General features: G+C 51.4%; 1 protein-coding gene across 1 annotated transcript in view; it reads right to left on the bottom strand.

Annotated features, from left to right (window-relative positions):
- Positions 1 to 4763: 4763 nt before the first annotated feature.
- ATCAY (ATCAY kinesin light chain interacting caytaxin) overlaps positions 4764 to 14804 on the bottom strand; it is a 39227-nt gene continuing 29186 nt past the window's right edge. Inside the window, exons 9-12 of the mRNA XM_010367269.2 lie at positions 13063 to 13098; positions 11641 to 11712; positions 9748 to 9780; positions 4764 to 4773 (exon numbers count right to left, since the gene is read on the bottom strand). Of these exons, the coding sequence (XP_010365571.2) occupies positions 4764 to 4773; positions 9748 to 9780; positions 11641 to 11712; positions 13063 to 13098 (151 nt within the window). The remainder of the gene's footprint in view (positions 4774 to 9747; positions 9781 to 11640; positions 11713 to 13062; positions 13099 to 14804) is intronic.

Raw genomic sequence — 14804 nt, 5'->3', positions numbered from 1 at the left:
AGAGGTTGCAATGAGCTGAAATTGTGCCACTGCACTCCAGCCTGGGCGACAGAGTGAGACTCAGAAAAAAAAAAAAAAAAGTAATAATGATAATAAAAAGAAAGTGACCAAATGATGAAGCCTTTAATTTAGTCCTGGGTTTTTCTGAAACACTGGTGGCAGCTGATCTGGCCCTCGGGCCCTTCTCTGGCTGCCCCAGCTCTGCCTGCCCCAGGCCTTGGTCCCCATGGGTCACTCTGCCGAGGACACCCCTCCTCCTGCTGGCTTGGTTGACGGCTGTTGTGTATTGGTTCTCTGATCAGAAAGGTCCCTTCCTCCTGGTTCCCAGGAAGGTTCCGTGTCCCTGGGTTGAGCCCGCCCCTTGGGCTGGGAGTGGCGTGAGGGACTGGACCCCCTGCGCCCCAAAATGCATGAAGGAGTGAGGTTTTCTTTTCTGTTTTTTTGGTGGGGGGTTCGGAGTCTCTGTTGCCCAGGCTGGAGTGCAGTGGCACGATCTCTGCTCACTGAAACCTCCGCCCCGCCGGGTTCAAGCGATTCTCCTGGCTCAGCCTCCCGAGTAGCTGGGATTACAGACACGCACCACCATGCCCGGCTCATTTTAGTATTTTTAGTAGAGATGGGGTTTCGCCACCCTGTCCAGGCTGGCCTCAAACTCCTGACCTCAAGTGATCCACCTGCCTTGGCCTTCCAAAGTGCTGGGATTACAGGCGTGAGCCACCTGGCCATGAATGAAATTTTCAAGAAAGCTCTCAGGGTAATCAGAGACTCCATGCAGTGGGATAAAGGAGGGGGCTGTCACTTCCAAACTGGGAGTGGCTCTCCAGGATCCCAGCACCAGCTCCACCCTCTTTATCCCCTCCATCCACCCACGAAGACCCCATCTTTTCCCCTAAAGGGCACCTGCTGACATAAACGCCTCTCCCCAGCCAGCCCGTCCAGGAAGGGCCCCTGGCCTGACATCACAGGACAGAGGGTGATACGGCCAGGTGGGCTCACACCTGCCAGTTTTCTCCGTCCACCCAGCGGGGACATTGTGCGGCGGCCATGTCATACCCACCTTGATGTCTGTGTCACCAGCAGGTCCCAAAGACCCAGGCATGGACGATGGTGCAACTCCTGTTGCACCTGGAATTGGAGGTCCAACTCCAACCCTTCGAGAAGCACGGTCCCCCAGTTCTCCGCAGCCGTCAGAGGGCCACAGGTCCCCCCAGCTGTGGGATGGGGTGACTGTAGCTATAGGGCTCAGGATCAGGCGTCAGAACCCTCACTCACTGCCCGTGTGACCCTGGGGGAGCCATGTCATCACTCTGTGCCTCAGTTTCTCTCTCAGTAACATGGCAACTGTACTAGGTTGGCAGAGGCTATTATTATTATTATTATTTTGAGACCGAGTCTCACTCTGTTGCCCCAGGCTGGAGTGCAGTGGCACGATCTCAGCTCACTGCAGCCTCTGCCTCCTGGGTTCAGGTGATTCTCCTGCCTCAGCCTCCTGAGTAGCTTGGACTACAGGCGCCCACCACCGCGACTGGCTAATTTTTGTATTTTTGGTAGAGACGAGTGTTTCACCATGTTGGCCAGGCTGGTCTGGAACTCCTGACCTCAGGTGATCCTCCTGCCTCCGCCTCCCAAAGTGCTGGGATTACAGGCGTGAGCCACTGAGCCCTGTCTGTTACTAGTATTGAAAAGGAACAAACCTCCCTTCTCAGTGATAATTTCTTTATTCCACATAAAAATCCCCCCAAAGCTCACTGGAGACGATGCCTTAACCTCACGACCGTCGTCAATCATAATGATCATTTCTGTTCTGAAAAACCGTAAAACTCATCGTTCGAAGGATGGGCGTGCTGGCCAGGACTTTGGGGGAGGGCTTATGATTGATGCATCCCATGTGTCACCAGAAGGAAACCCAGCGTCCTTTTACAAGGAGGGGTTGGGGTCCATTGCATTTTGGCCAAAACCACACCCCCCCACCCTGATACAAATCCATCTCAAAGCCCATCTGTGGGTGGTGCAGTTTGCAGCTGGGAACGGTGGGCCCGGCTCTTCCACCTCGGCATGCCTGCTGACAGGTGGCCTCGCCGGGGGTCTCTTTTGCTCTGGAGGGTCCGCTGGGGCTGAGTTGGGGTCTTCAGTTTCGCCTGCCTGTTGTCTGTGACTGCTGGTGATCCAAAGGGGCGTGGGTGAGCCACGGTATAACGGGCGGTACCCCCGGAGTTTCTGGTGGGGCCAGAATGTTCAGCCGGCAGGCACCTTCTGGGTCAGGTCGAGCCTCACTTGTCACTTGGCTGCTGCTGTAGACACTCAATTATTCGGTGTCCGATTGGGTGGAACGAGTTCTTTCCTGTCCCTGTCTCCTGTCTGTGACTTGGAAGGGGCGCCCCCAGTCTTCTATGAAGATTAAGGCCCAGGAGTTCTTGTCACTGTCGGGTTAGAACGATTCATGCTGGAGCCACGTGCCTTTGGTCACCGGGGACACATCGTGGCAGCTGGGCCTGGCTGGCATCTCTCTGCTGGAGCCTCTCTCCTCAGGGCAGTCTGATAAGCAGGCTTCTGTCTTTTTTTTTTTTTTTTTTTGAGTCAGAGTCTCACTCTGTCTCCCAGGCTGGAGTGCAGTGGCACAATCTGGGCTCACTGCAAGCTCCGCCTCCCGGGTTCCAGCTATTCTCCTGCCTCAGCCTCCCAAGTAGCTGGGATTACAGGCACCCACCACCACACCCAGCTAATATTTGTATTTTTAGGAGAGACAGGGTTTCACCATGTTGGCCAAACTGGTCTCGAACCCCCGACCTCAGGTGATCTGCTTGTGTTGGTCTCCCAAAGTGCTGGGATTACAGGCGTGAGCCACCATGCCCGGCCACTTCTGTTATCTTGTGTTGGCTTTGGCAGTGGCACCATTCACTGGGGTGGGAATTCGGGACAGGGTCTCGCTCTGTCACCCACACTGGAGTGCAGTGACTTGATCTCGGCTCACTGCAGCCTCCACCTCCTGTGCTTAAGCAATCCTCCTGCCTTAGCCTCTCAAGTAGGTGGGATGACAGGTGCACTCCAACATGTCCAACTAATTTTTTTTTTTTTTGTAGCCATGGGGTCTTGCTCTACTGCCCAGGCTGGTCTCCCAAACTGCTGGGTAACAGATGTGAGCCACCGCACCTGGCTGAGTTTGGGACCTTCTGAGCCATGCACGGATCTCAGTTCTGCAGGGCCGGCTCCAGAGCCTGGAACTTAGGCAGATTCTCAGAACACCTTTTATAAAAGGAGGTGCCCTGAGCAGGGGCAGGGGAGAGGCAGGCCCACGGCAGCAGGGTTTGCTGGAGAGCAGTCGGGAGAGACCCATCCATCAGCCTCTGCTTCTCAGGCTCCACGTGACACAGCTGGTTCCAGGACATGATTTTTTTTTCTTTTTTTTTGTTTTTTGTTTTTTTTGTTTGTTTGTTTTTGAGATGGAATCTTGTTCTGTCGCCCAGGCTGGAGTGCAGTGGCTCGATCTCAGCTCACTACAACCTCCACCTACCGGGTTCAAGTGATTCTCCTGCCTCAGCCTCCCAAGTAGCTGGGATTGCAGGCATGCGCCACCATGCCTGGCTAATTTTTGTATTTTTAGTAGAGATGAGGTTTCACCATGTTGGTCACGCTGGTCTCAAACTCCTGACCTCAGGGGATCCGCCCACCTCAGCCTCCCAAAGTGCCAGGATTACAGGCGTGAGTCATTGTACCTGGCCTAGCCTTCTCTTAAATGCTTCCAGAGACAGAGAGCTCACTGCTTCTAGAGTCCATCTGACCAGTGACCGGCATTTGGACCACATTAGAAAAGTCTGTCTTCTTTTTCCAAGGGAAATTTGCCTCCCGAACAAGAACCCGCTGGATACCCCGTATCTTCCTTTTGCTAGGTCTATTTCAGAGCCAGCTTCTGAGCCTCTGCTGTTCCAACCTGGAGCAGCGTTGGCGTGTCCCAGCCCGATGCCGGGTTGGGGGAGCAGTGAGGTCCACATATCTCATTCCTTGGTGGGAGGTATTGACTGGGTTTGCCCTGTGGCTTGGCATCTGAGTTAAAGGGGCTTGAGAATGTTCTAGATTACCGGGGTGTCATTTTGCAATCAGAGGACCAGGATGGTTGACAGCAGCTCTTCTTGTGCAATGGGCTCTGATCCTCTCAAAGGAGCTGGCTGTCATTATGAGCGAGAAGGGGGCGGGTCAAATGAAAAACCACGGGTGTGAATTTTGGACGTAAGGTCGGAGGCCAGGAGGTACCTCGGGACGTGGCCCTCCTGGGGGGTTGAGCTTCTAGGTCCGGGGCCGGGTTCTGGGGGGAAAGGCACAGGAAAGGATGCAGACCCAGCCGGGGTGGTGGTGGGCGTCTGTGGCTCCAACCCAGAGCGGGTGACAAGCAAGAGGAGGGTCTTGAATCTTGTATCCAGCTCTGACCACGGCGGCTGCGAGCAGAAGCGGAGGCCACCGATGCCACGCGGGCCACCCCCTGCACTTCTTGCCTTCCTCGGCTGAGAGTTTGTGAGTGTGGTAGGGTGAGGGGCTCAGAGCTGGGCCGTTTTCTGGAACGCACACATACTGCATCGTTAAAAAAAAATACAGTGTTTTCAAGCAGCTGAAAAGGATGCTGGGTTTCAGAGATGAACGGAGGGGCTGGCACCCTTGGAAGACTGGGACTCAGGATGAGGCAGGATGAGATCTGGGGCCAGTGGGCGTCTGACAGAGGTTTCCTGGCATCTGGAATCTTCTTTTATGTCCTTCGTTATGCTCAAGTCGCCTCAGGACATGCTAGGGAGGGAAAGACACAGGCCAAGTTATTACTGTTAATGTTAAAAGTGCAAAATGCTCTCTTCCACATGTATGTAATCCAAAAGAATGATCCCACCTGGCATGGGTGAGCTCCCAGCAGCAAGAGTGGCACATGCCCTTCAGGGCCTGGCTCCTGCCATGCACTTTCTAAGTGTGGCTCTGAGGGCCTCCTTCCTGGTACCTCAGCAGAACAGGCCCTGGAGACTGGCACCCTCAATCAGCCTGGAGGGAGGCTTCAACCCACCTACCCATTCACTCATCCATCCAACCAACCATACAACCACCCACACATCCATCTATCCATCCATCCATCCATCCATCCATCCATCCATCCATCCATCCATCCATCCATTCACACACTCACCCACCCATCCATTCATCCATCTGCCCACACATGCAGCCACTCACTCATCCATCCATTCACCCGTCCACCCACACATCTATCCATCCATCCATCCATCCATCTATCCATCCATCCATCCATCCATCCACACACTCACCCACCCATCCATTCATCCATCTGCCCACCCATCCATTCATCCACCCGTCCACCCATCCATTCATCCACTCACTCATCCATCCATCCACCCATCCACCCACACATCCAACCACCCATCCACCCACCCACCCATCCATTCATCCATCTGTGCACCCATCCAGCCACTCAATCATCCACCCATCCACCCACCCACCCACATATCCATCCATCCATCCATCCATCCATCCATCCATCCATCCATCCACCCACCCATCCATCCATTCATCCATCTGCCCACCCATCCATCCACCCACTCATCCATCCATCCATCCACCCACCCACTGACTCATCCATTTATCCATCCACCCATCCATCCAACCAACCATACAACCACCCACACATCTATCCACTCATCCATCCATCCATCCACTCATCCATCCATCCATCCACCCATTCATCCATTCATCCATCCACTCACCCATCCATTCATCCATCTGCCCACCCACCCATCCACCCACTCATCCATCCATCCATCCATCCATCCACCCACTCATCCATCTATCCATCCACCCATCCATCCATCCATCCACTCATCCATCCATCCATCCACTCATCCATCCATCCATCCATCCATCCATCCATCCATCCATCCACACACTCACCCACCCATCCATTCATCCATCTGCCCACCCATCCATTCATCCACCCGTCCACCCATCCATTCATCCACTCACTCATCCATCCATCCACCCATCCACCCACACATCCAACCACCCATCCACCCACCCACCCATCCATTCATCCATCTGTGCACCCATCCAGCCACTCAATCATCCATCCATCCACCCACCCACCCACATATCCATCCATCCATCCATCCATCCATCCATCCATCCATCCATCCATCCACTGACTAATCCATCTATCCATCCACCCATCCATCCAACCAACCATACATCTATCCACTCATCCATTCCATCCATCCACTCATCCATCCATCCATCCATCCATCCATCCATCCATCCATCCATCCACTCATCCATCCACTCATCCATCCATCCATCCATCCATCCATCCATCCATCCATCCATCCACCCACCCATCCATCCATCCATCTGCCCACCCATCCCGCCACTCACTCATCCACCCACCCACCCACTCACCGATTCAACTATCCATTCATCCATCCATCCATCCATCCACCCACCCACCCACCCATTCATCTACCCAACCATTCATCCAACCAACCATTCATCTACCCATTTACCCATTCATCTGCCTACCCATCCATGTATCCATCAATCCATCTTTCCATCCCTCCACCCATCCATTCATCCACCCATCCATCCACAGAATCAACCTCCACCCATCCATCCATCCATCCACTCCACTCATCATCCATCTATCCTCCCATCCATCCACTCATTCATTCATCTATCCATCATCATCCATTCATCCTTCCATTCACCCATTCATCCATCCATTTATCCATCTGTCCACCCATCCATCCATCCATCCATCCATCCATCCATCCATCCACCTATCCATTCATCCATTCATCCATTCATCTATTGCTTCTTAAAATTCCTTCTTTTGTGCTTTTAATCTTTTAAAACATGCTTATTATAGCTTCTCCACCTAAGGATCTCCAGACAGGATCTAATCCTTCTATTTGTTTTCTCTGCTGTCTTTTGCTCATGGTGGATGATTTCCTTGTGTTTCCTGTCTGCATATGTGAACTCATCTCCAGAGAGCCTGGGTTGAGGTGGTCTTTTCAGAAATGCATTGAGAACTTGCTTTTACTCAGTGCCCCTGAAGCAGCACTGTTCTAAGGCCCTTTTTGATGTTTATTTCTTAGCTTGGAGCTTCCTGGGTCACATGGATAGTAAGGCATAGAGATTTATAGATTTGTATAAAACTGTGTGGTCGGCTGAGCACAGTGGCTCACGCCTGTAATCCCAGCACTTTGGGAGGCCGAGGCGGGAGGATCACGATGAGGTCGGGAGATCGAGATCATCCTGGCTAACATGGTGAAACTCCGTTGCTACTAAAAAATACAAAAAATTAGCTGGGCATGGCGGCGGATGCCTGTAGTCCCAGTTACTCGGGAGGCTGAGGCAGGAGAATGGAGTGAACCCGGAAGGCAGAGCTTGCAGTGAGCCGAGATCACGCGACCACACTCCAGCCTGGATGACAGAGCGAGACTCCATCTCAAAAACAACAACAACAACAACAACAACAACAAACAACTCTATGGTCAAGGATAAATCCCACACATTTTAAAGAAAAGTTTGGTCCTTCCCTGGCTCCTGGGAGTAACCTCTAAACTCTTGGACCATCCTGCCTGGAGTGTCTCTGTGGGTCATGCCAGATAGTCTATGCTAACTGATATGGTTGGACTGTGTCATCACCCAAATCTCATCTTGAATTGTAGTTCCTGTAACCCCCCTTGTGGTGGGAGGTACTCAGTGGGAGGTAACTGAGCCATGGGGGCGGTTACCCCCATGCTATTCTTGTGATAGTGAGTTCTCACAAGATCTGATGGTTTTATAAGGGGCTTTCCCCCTTTGCTCAGCACTTCTCTCTCCTGCTGTGCAGTGAAAGGTGCCTTCCGCCAGGATTGTAAATTTCCTGGGGCCTCCCCAGCCATGCAGAACTGTGAGTTAATTATACCTCTTTTCTTTATAAATTACCTAGTCTTGGGTATTTCTTCATAGCAGCATGAGAACGGACTAATACACTCACAACGTGACTTAGGGTGGGAACTTGGGCCATGTGGCATCAGCTCGATCTGTGCAGGGGCTGGAGGCTAAGAACAGCCATGCAGACAGTCAGCCAGGTGTATGTAGTTGACTCTCAATGAACACCCTAGCCACTAAGGCTTGGGTCAGCTTCTCTAATTGGCAGCACTTTGTGTGTTTTGCCACACATCCCTGCTGGGAGAAATAAAGGCTGTCCACACAACCCCACTGGGAGAGGACACTTGGAGGCTTCCACCCGATCTCTCCTGGATCCTGCCCTATGCACCTCTTCCTTTTGTTGATTTTTTTTTTTTTTTTTGAAACGGAGTCTCGCTCTGTTGCCCAGGCTGGAATGCAATGGTGCAATCTCAGCTTACTGCAACATCTGCCTCCCAGGTTCAAGCAATTCTCTTGCCTCAGCTTCCTGAGTAGCTGGGACCCCAGGTGTGTGCCACCACGCCCAGCTAATTTTGTATTTTTAGTAGAGATGGGTTTTACCCCGTTTGGCCAGGCTGGTCTTGAACTCCTGATTTCAAGTGATCCACCTGCCTCAGCCTCCCAAAGTGCTGGGATTACAGGCATAAGCCACCATGCGCAGCTTTTTGCTGATTTTTAACTGTACCCTTCTACTGTAATAAACCATTCCACTGTGATAAACCATAACCGTGAATATGACGGCTTTACTGAGCTCTGTGAGTCCTTCTGGCAAACCATTGCATCTGAGGGTACTCTTGGAAACTAACACACAGTGAGGCTTTCTTTTCTTTCCTTTTTTTTTTTTCTTTTTTGAGACAAAGTCTAGCTCTATTGCCCTGGCTGTGGAGTGCAGTGGTACGATCTTGGCTCACCTGGCTAATTTTTGTATTTTTTGTAGGGACGGGGTCTTGCCATCTTGCCCAGGCTGGTCTTGAACTCCTGATCTCAAATGATCCGCCTGCCTCAGCCTCCCAAAGTGCTGGGATTACAGGCGTGAACCACTGTGCCCGGCCACAGGGAGGCTTTTCTTGGCATCCAGAACCAAGTGGAGAATCGGAGGCAGAGTGTGGACAGTCTGCCCTTTTGTGGCATCATATCCTGGGCTTCGGGGACCCTGGCTCTGTGTGGGTTTTTCCTTGAGGGCCGCTCCACTGCATAACTCTGGGACCTCATTTGCATCCTGGTCTAGGTAATGGCGCCCCCTGGAGTTGTGCAAGGAAGGCCTGACTGGTTAAGGGAACCACCATCTCCCTGTCTCCCAGGTGCCGCATCCCCCACTCCCAATAAGTCACGGGGCAGTTTTCCTGGGATTAGGCTCCCTGCCTGCTTTATATTCGCTGGCAGCTGATTCGATTTTCTGTTCCTCTAGAGAACCCTGACTAATACAGGTCCAGGCAGGACATTTTTTTTTTTTTTTTTTTTTTTGAGACGGAGTCTCGCTCTATCGCCCAGGCTGGAGTGCAGTGGCCGGATCTCAGCTCACTGCAAGCTCCGCCTCCCGGGTTTACGCCATTCTCCTGCCTCAGCCTCCCGAGTAGCTGGGACTACAGGCGCCCGCCACCTTGCCCGGCAAGTTTTTTGTATTTTTTAGTAGAGACGGGGTTTCACCGTGTTAGCCAGGATGGTCTCGATCTCCTGACCTCGTGATCCGCCTGTCTCGGCCTCCCAAAGTGCTTGGATTACAGGCTTGAGCCACCGCGCCCGGCCTAGGCAGGACATTTTGAAAACAGCACGAAGACCACCCTGCATGACACCCACCTTGTTTCCTCATCTTCTGTGACTGGAGCAGACCTGTGGAGGAGAGACGGAGACTGGGCATTTTCTTTTTTTTTTTAACTTGATTTTTTTTTTTTTTTTTTTTTTTTTTTTTTTTTTAAGATACAGGGTCTTGGCTGGGTGCAGTGGCTCATACCTGTAATCCCAGCACTTTGGGAGGTTGAGGCGGGCTGATCACTTGAGGTCAGGAGTTCGAGACCAGCCTGGCCAACATGGTAAAACCCTGTCTCTACTAAAAATACAAAAAGTAGCTGGGCGTGGTGGCGGGTGCCTGTCATCTCAGCTACTCGGGAGGCTGAGGCAGGAGAATCACTTGAACCTAGGAGGCGGAGGTTGCAGTGAGCCGAGATGGCACAACTGTACTCCAGCCCCTGGGCGACAAGAGTGAAAATCTGTCTTAAAAAAATAAAATAAAATAAAAAAACAGATACAGGGTCTTGTGATGTTGCCCAGGCTGGAGTGCAGTGGTGCAATCATGGCTCACTGCAGCTTCCAACTCTGGGCTCACTCCCACCTCAGCCTCCCAAGTAGCTGGGACTACAAACTACACACCATCATGCCTGGCTAATTTTTAAACTTTTTATAGCGATGGAGTCTCAATATGTTGCCCAGGCTGGTCTCGAACTCCTGGCCTCAAATGGTCCTCCTGCTTTGGCCTCCCAAAGTGCTGGGATTACAGGCGTGAGCCACACTGCCCATTCTTGGGCATTTTCTACCTGTTGGTGGAGGCTGTAAGCCCTGTGAGGACCGACACTGCTGTACCTGGTACAAAACAGATGTTGGTGTGCATCTGCTGCATAACAAATTAGCCTGAACAATCAGTTTTGAGAAAATTGGTCAAGGCCCTTCAGTAACACAAAATGAAGCCAATAAAATTGCTCAGGGTCTGCTGGACTTGGGGAGTCTGAATCTACCTGCTGGGACTTGGACAAAGGTCACCTTTCGTCATTATGATAACATTGAGATTGTGATAATATGGGAACATTGTGAAAACTTTTTTTTGAGACAGGGTCTTGCTCTGTTGTCCAGGCTGGAGTGCAATCATAGCTTGCTGTAGCCTTGACCTCCTGGGCTCTAGCCATCTGCCTACTTCACCCTTCTAAGTAGGAACTACAAGTGTATATCACCACACCTCGATATTTATTTATTTGTTTATTTATTATGCGATGGAGTCTCGCTCTGTCGCCAGGCTGGAGTGCAGTGGTGTGATCTAGGCTTACTGCAAGCTCCGCTTCCCGGGTTCAAGTGATTCTCCTGCCTCAGCCTTCCAGGTAGCTGGGACTATAGGCGCAAGCCACCACACCCAGCTGATTTTTGTATTTTTAGAAGAGATGGGGTTTCACTGTGTTAGCTAGGATGGTCTCGATCTCTTGACCTTGTGATCCTCCCGCCTCGGCCTCCCAAAATACTAGGATTACAGGCGTGAGCCACTGCGCCCGCCCGATAATTTTTATTTTTATTTTATTTATGTATTTATTTTTTTCAGATGGAGTCTCACTTTGTCGTCTAGTGCAGTGGTGCTATCTCGGTTCACTGCAACCTCTGTCTCCTGGGTTCAAGTGAATCTCCTGCCTCAGCCTCCCAAGTAGCTAGGATTACAGGCACCCACCACCACACCCAGCTAATTTTTGTATTTTTAGTAGAGATGAGGTTTCACCATGCTGGCCAGGCTGGTCTCGAACTCCTGACCTCATGTGATCCGCCCACCTTGGCCTCCCAAAGTGCTGGGATTACAGGCGTGAGCCACCACGCCCAGCCACTTAGTTCCATTTTCTGTCCTTAAACAAGGACCCGCCTCCTACCTAGCCTCCCCCAAGGGACTAGGCAGCCTCCCGTGACTGTCAGGTCTCTGCCCATAGTCCCCTGCACACCTACCTGTTTTCCACTGGTGCCACCTCTGGCTTCTCTTCAGACCTGGGCATCACAAACTCCGGCTGGGGCCTCGCGCTGTGGACAGAGAGAACGAGGTGATGAGGGTGACTAGCCCAGCCAGGCCAAGGGGCTCTCGGCTAGTATTGGCCTCTCTGATTTTCCTGTCCCTGGGACCTGTTTTCCAAACCAGTGAGACGTTCCCCACCTTTGCTATTTGAGAAAACTTCTGGGACCAAGACTCTGTCTTGCCTCTGTTTCCCCTCAAAGCTGACATTGGACCTGGCATGATAAAGGCTGTTTTTTTTTTTTTGCTTTGAAACAGGGTCTTGCTCTGTTGCCCAGGCTGGAGTGCAATGGTACAATCATGGCTTACTGCAGCCTCAACTTCCTGGGCTCAAGCAATCCTCCCAATTCAGTCTTCCCACAAGTAGCTGAACTACAGACGCATGCCACCACACCTGGCTAATTTTTATTTTATTTTATTTTTTTGAGACAGAGTCTTGCTCTGTCACCCACGCTGGAGTGCCATGGCACGATCTCGGCTCCCTGCAAGCTCCCCCTCTGGGTCCAAGTGCTTCTCCTGTCTCAGCCTCCCAAGTAGCTGGGATTTCAGGCACGCACCACCACGCCTGGCTAATTTTTGTATTTTTGGTAGAGATGGGGTTATTCCATGTTGCCCAGGCTGGTCTCCAACTCCTGCCCTCACATGATCCTCCTGCCTCAGCCTCCCAAAGTGCTGGGATTACATCCTCCCAAAGGGCTGGGTGAGCCACTGCGCCCGTCCTGACTTTTATGCTTTAGGGAGCATGAAGTCTGTGCGCAACCTTTTTTTCCCAAGGGTCCCTCATCTTGCACAATAACCTCCAAGGTGGTTGTTAGCATTTTATTTGCTTAATGTAACCTTGCAGCTAAATGCGGGAGCCAGGATTTGAACCCAGGTCTGAGTTTAACGTCCTTGCCAGAAGGGTAGCATCTTTTTTTTTTTTTTTTTTTTTTTTTTGAGACGGAGTCTCGCTCTGTCAGCCCAGGCTGGAGTGCAGTGGCCGGATCTCAGCTCACTGCAAGCTCCTGCCTCCCGGGTTTACGCCATTCTCCTGCCTCAGCCTCCCGAGTAGCTGGGACTACAGGCTGCCGCCACCTCGCCCGGCTAGTTTTTTTTGTATTTTTTAGTAGAGACGGGGTTTCACCGTGTTAGCCAGGATGGTCTCGATCTCCTGACCTCATGATCCGCCCGTCTCGGCCTCCCAAAGTGCTGGGATTACAGGTTTGAGCCACCGCGCCCGGCCAAGAAGGGTAGCATCTTAAGCCCTGCACAGGACAATGGTCCCTGCTGCCTGGAAGTCACTGGGTTTCCCTAACTGAGAGTCCAGCTCAGCCCCCCGCTGCCCTGACCCAAAGCCCCAGCAGACACCACTCTGCACACACCTCTCCCTCCTGGCCTTCAGTCTTTCCTCTTCGTATCTGAAAGAAAGAAAAATATGTCAGAGATGACCTTCCTTTTTCCCCTGAGATACACTTTCTGGGGGAATTCCTTTTTCTTTTCAACCAGAGAAACAAGCTCTCGTTTTTCTTTCTTTTCTTCTTCTTTTTTCTTTTCTTTTTCTTTTTCTTTTTTTTTTTTTTTTTTTTTTTTTTTTTTTTTTGAGATGGAGTCTTGCACTGTCACCCAGGCTGGAATGCAGTGGCACGATTTGGCTCACTGCAACCTCCACCTCCTCGGTTTGAGTGATTCTCCTGCTTGAGCCTCCCAAGTAGCTGGGACTACAGGCACCTGCTACCACGCCCAGCTAATTTTTTGTATTTTTAGTAGAGATGGGGTTTCACTATGTTGGCCTGGCTGGTCTCAAACTCCTGACCTTGTGATCCACCCGCCTCGGCCTCCCAAAGTGCTGGGATTACAGGCATGAGCCACTGCACCTGGCCCATAGATGCATTTTTGATTATAAATGTTTATGTGTTGGCCGGGCGCGGTGCCTCACGCCTGTAATCCCAGAACTTTGGGAGGCCGAGGCAGGCGGATCACCTGAGCTCAGGAGTTTGAGACCAGCCTGACCAACATGATGAAACCTTATCTCTACTAAAAATACAAAAATTAGCTGGGCGTGGTGGCAGGTGCCTGCAATCCCAGCTACTTGGGAGGCTGAGGCACAAGAATCGCTTGAACCTAGAAGCCGGAGGACATGGTGAGCCGAGATTGCGCCATTGCACTCCAGCCTGGGTGACACAGCGAGACTCCGTCTCAAAACAAACAAACAACAACAAAAAACAGGCTGGGCACAGTGGCTCATGCCTGTAATCCCAGCACTTTGGGAGGCTGAGGCGGGCAGATCACCTGAGGTCAGGAGTTCAAGACCAGCCTGACGAATATGGAGAAACCCTGTCTTTACTAAAAATACATACACACACACACACACACAAAATTTAGCTGGGCATGGTGGTGCATGCTTATAATCCCAGCTACTTGGGAGGTTGAGGCAGGAGAATTGCTTAAACCCGGGAGGTAGAGGTTGTGGTGAGCCGAGATGGCACCATTGCACTCCAGCCTGGGCAACAAGAGCAAAACTCCTTCTCAAATAAATAAATAAATAAATAAAATTAAAATAAAAAAAGAAATGGTTAAGATGCCAAGTTCTATGTTACGTGTATTCTACCACAATAAAAAAATGTATGTTTAAGGAGATTTTTGCAGCATGAACCTAGGGGAGGTGTTGATGATGTAACGTTCAGTGAAAAAAGAACAGGACTTGATACTGCCCATCCCTTCCCCAAGCTCCAGGTCCCTGAGGGGCTCCAGGAAATAAATTGGTGGGTTCTAGTCCCCGCATTCCAAGTCTGCGTTTCCCCTCATTGCTGGCTGCTGGCAGCCAGGGGGACCCAGTAGGGGGGTGTTGGGGTGGTATGGTTTGACTGTATCTCCACCCAAATATTTTTTTTTTTTTTTTGAGATGGAGTTTCACTCTTGTTACCCAGGTTGGAATGCAATGGTGCGATCTCGGCTCACCGCAACCTCTGCCTCCCGGGTTCAAGCGATTCTCCTGTCTCAGCCTCCTGAGTAGCTGGGATTACAGGCATGCGCCACCACACCTGGCTAATTTTTGTATTTTTAGGAGAGACGGGGTTTCACCATCTTGGCCAGGCTAGTCTCGAACTCCTGACCTCAGGTGATC

This window comes from Rhinopithecus roxellana, chromosome 8 (genome assembly GCF_007565055.1).
Source record: "Rhinopithecus roxellana isolate Shanxi Qingling chromosome 8, ASM756505v1, whole genome shotgun sequence".
Classification (NCBI taxonomy): Eukaryota; Metazoa; Chordata; class Mammalia; order Primates; family Cercopithecidae; genus Rhinopithecus; species Rhinopithecus roxellana.
The sequence above is the reverse complement of the archived record's forward strand: the minus strand, read 5'-3'. Positions and strand labels throughout refer to the sequence as shown.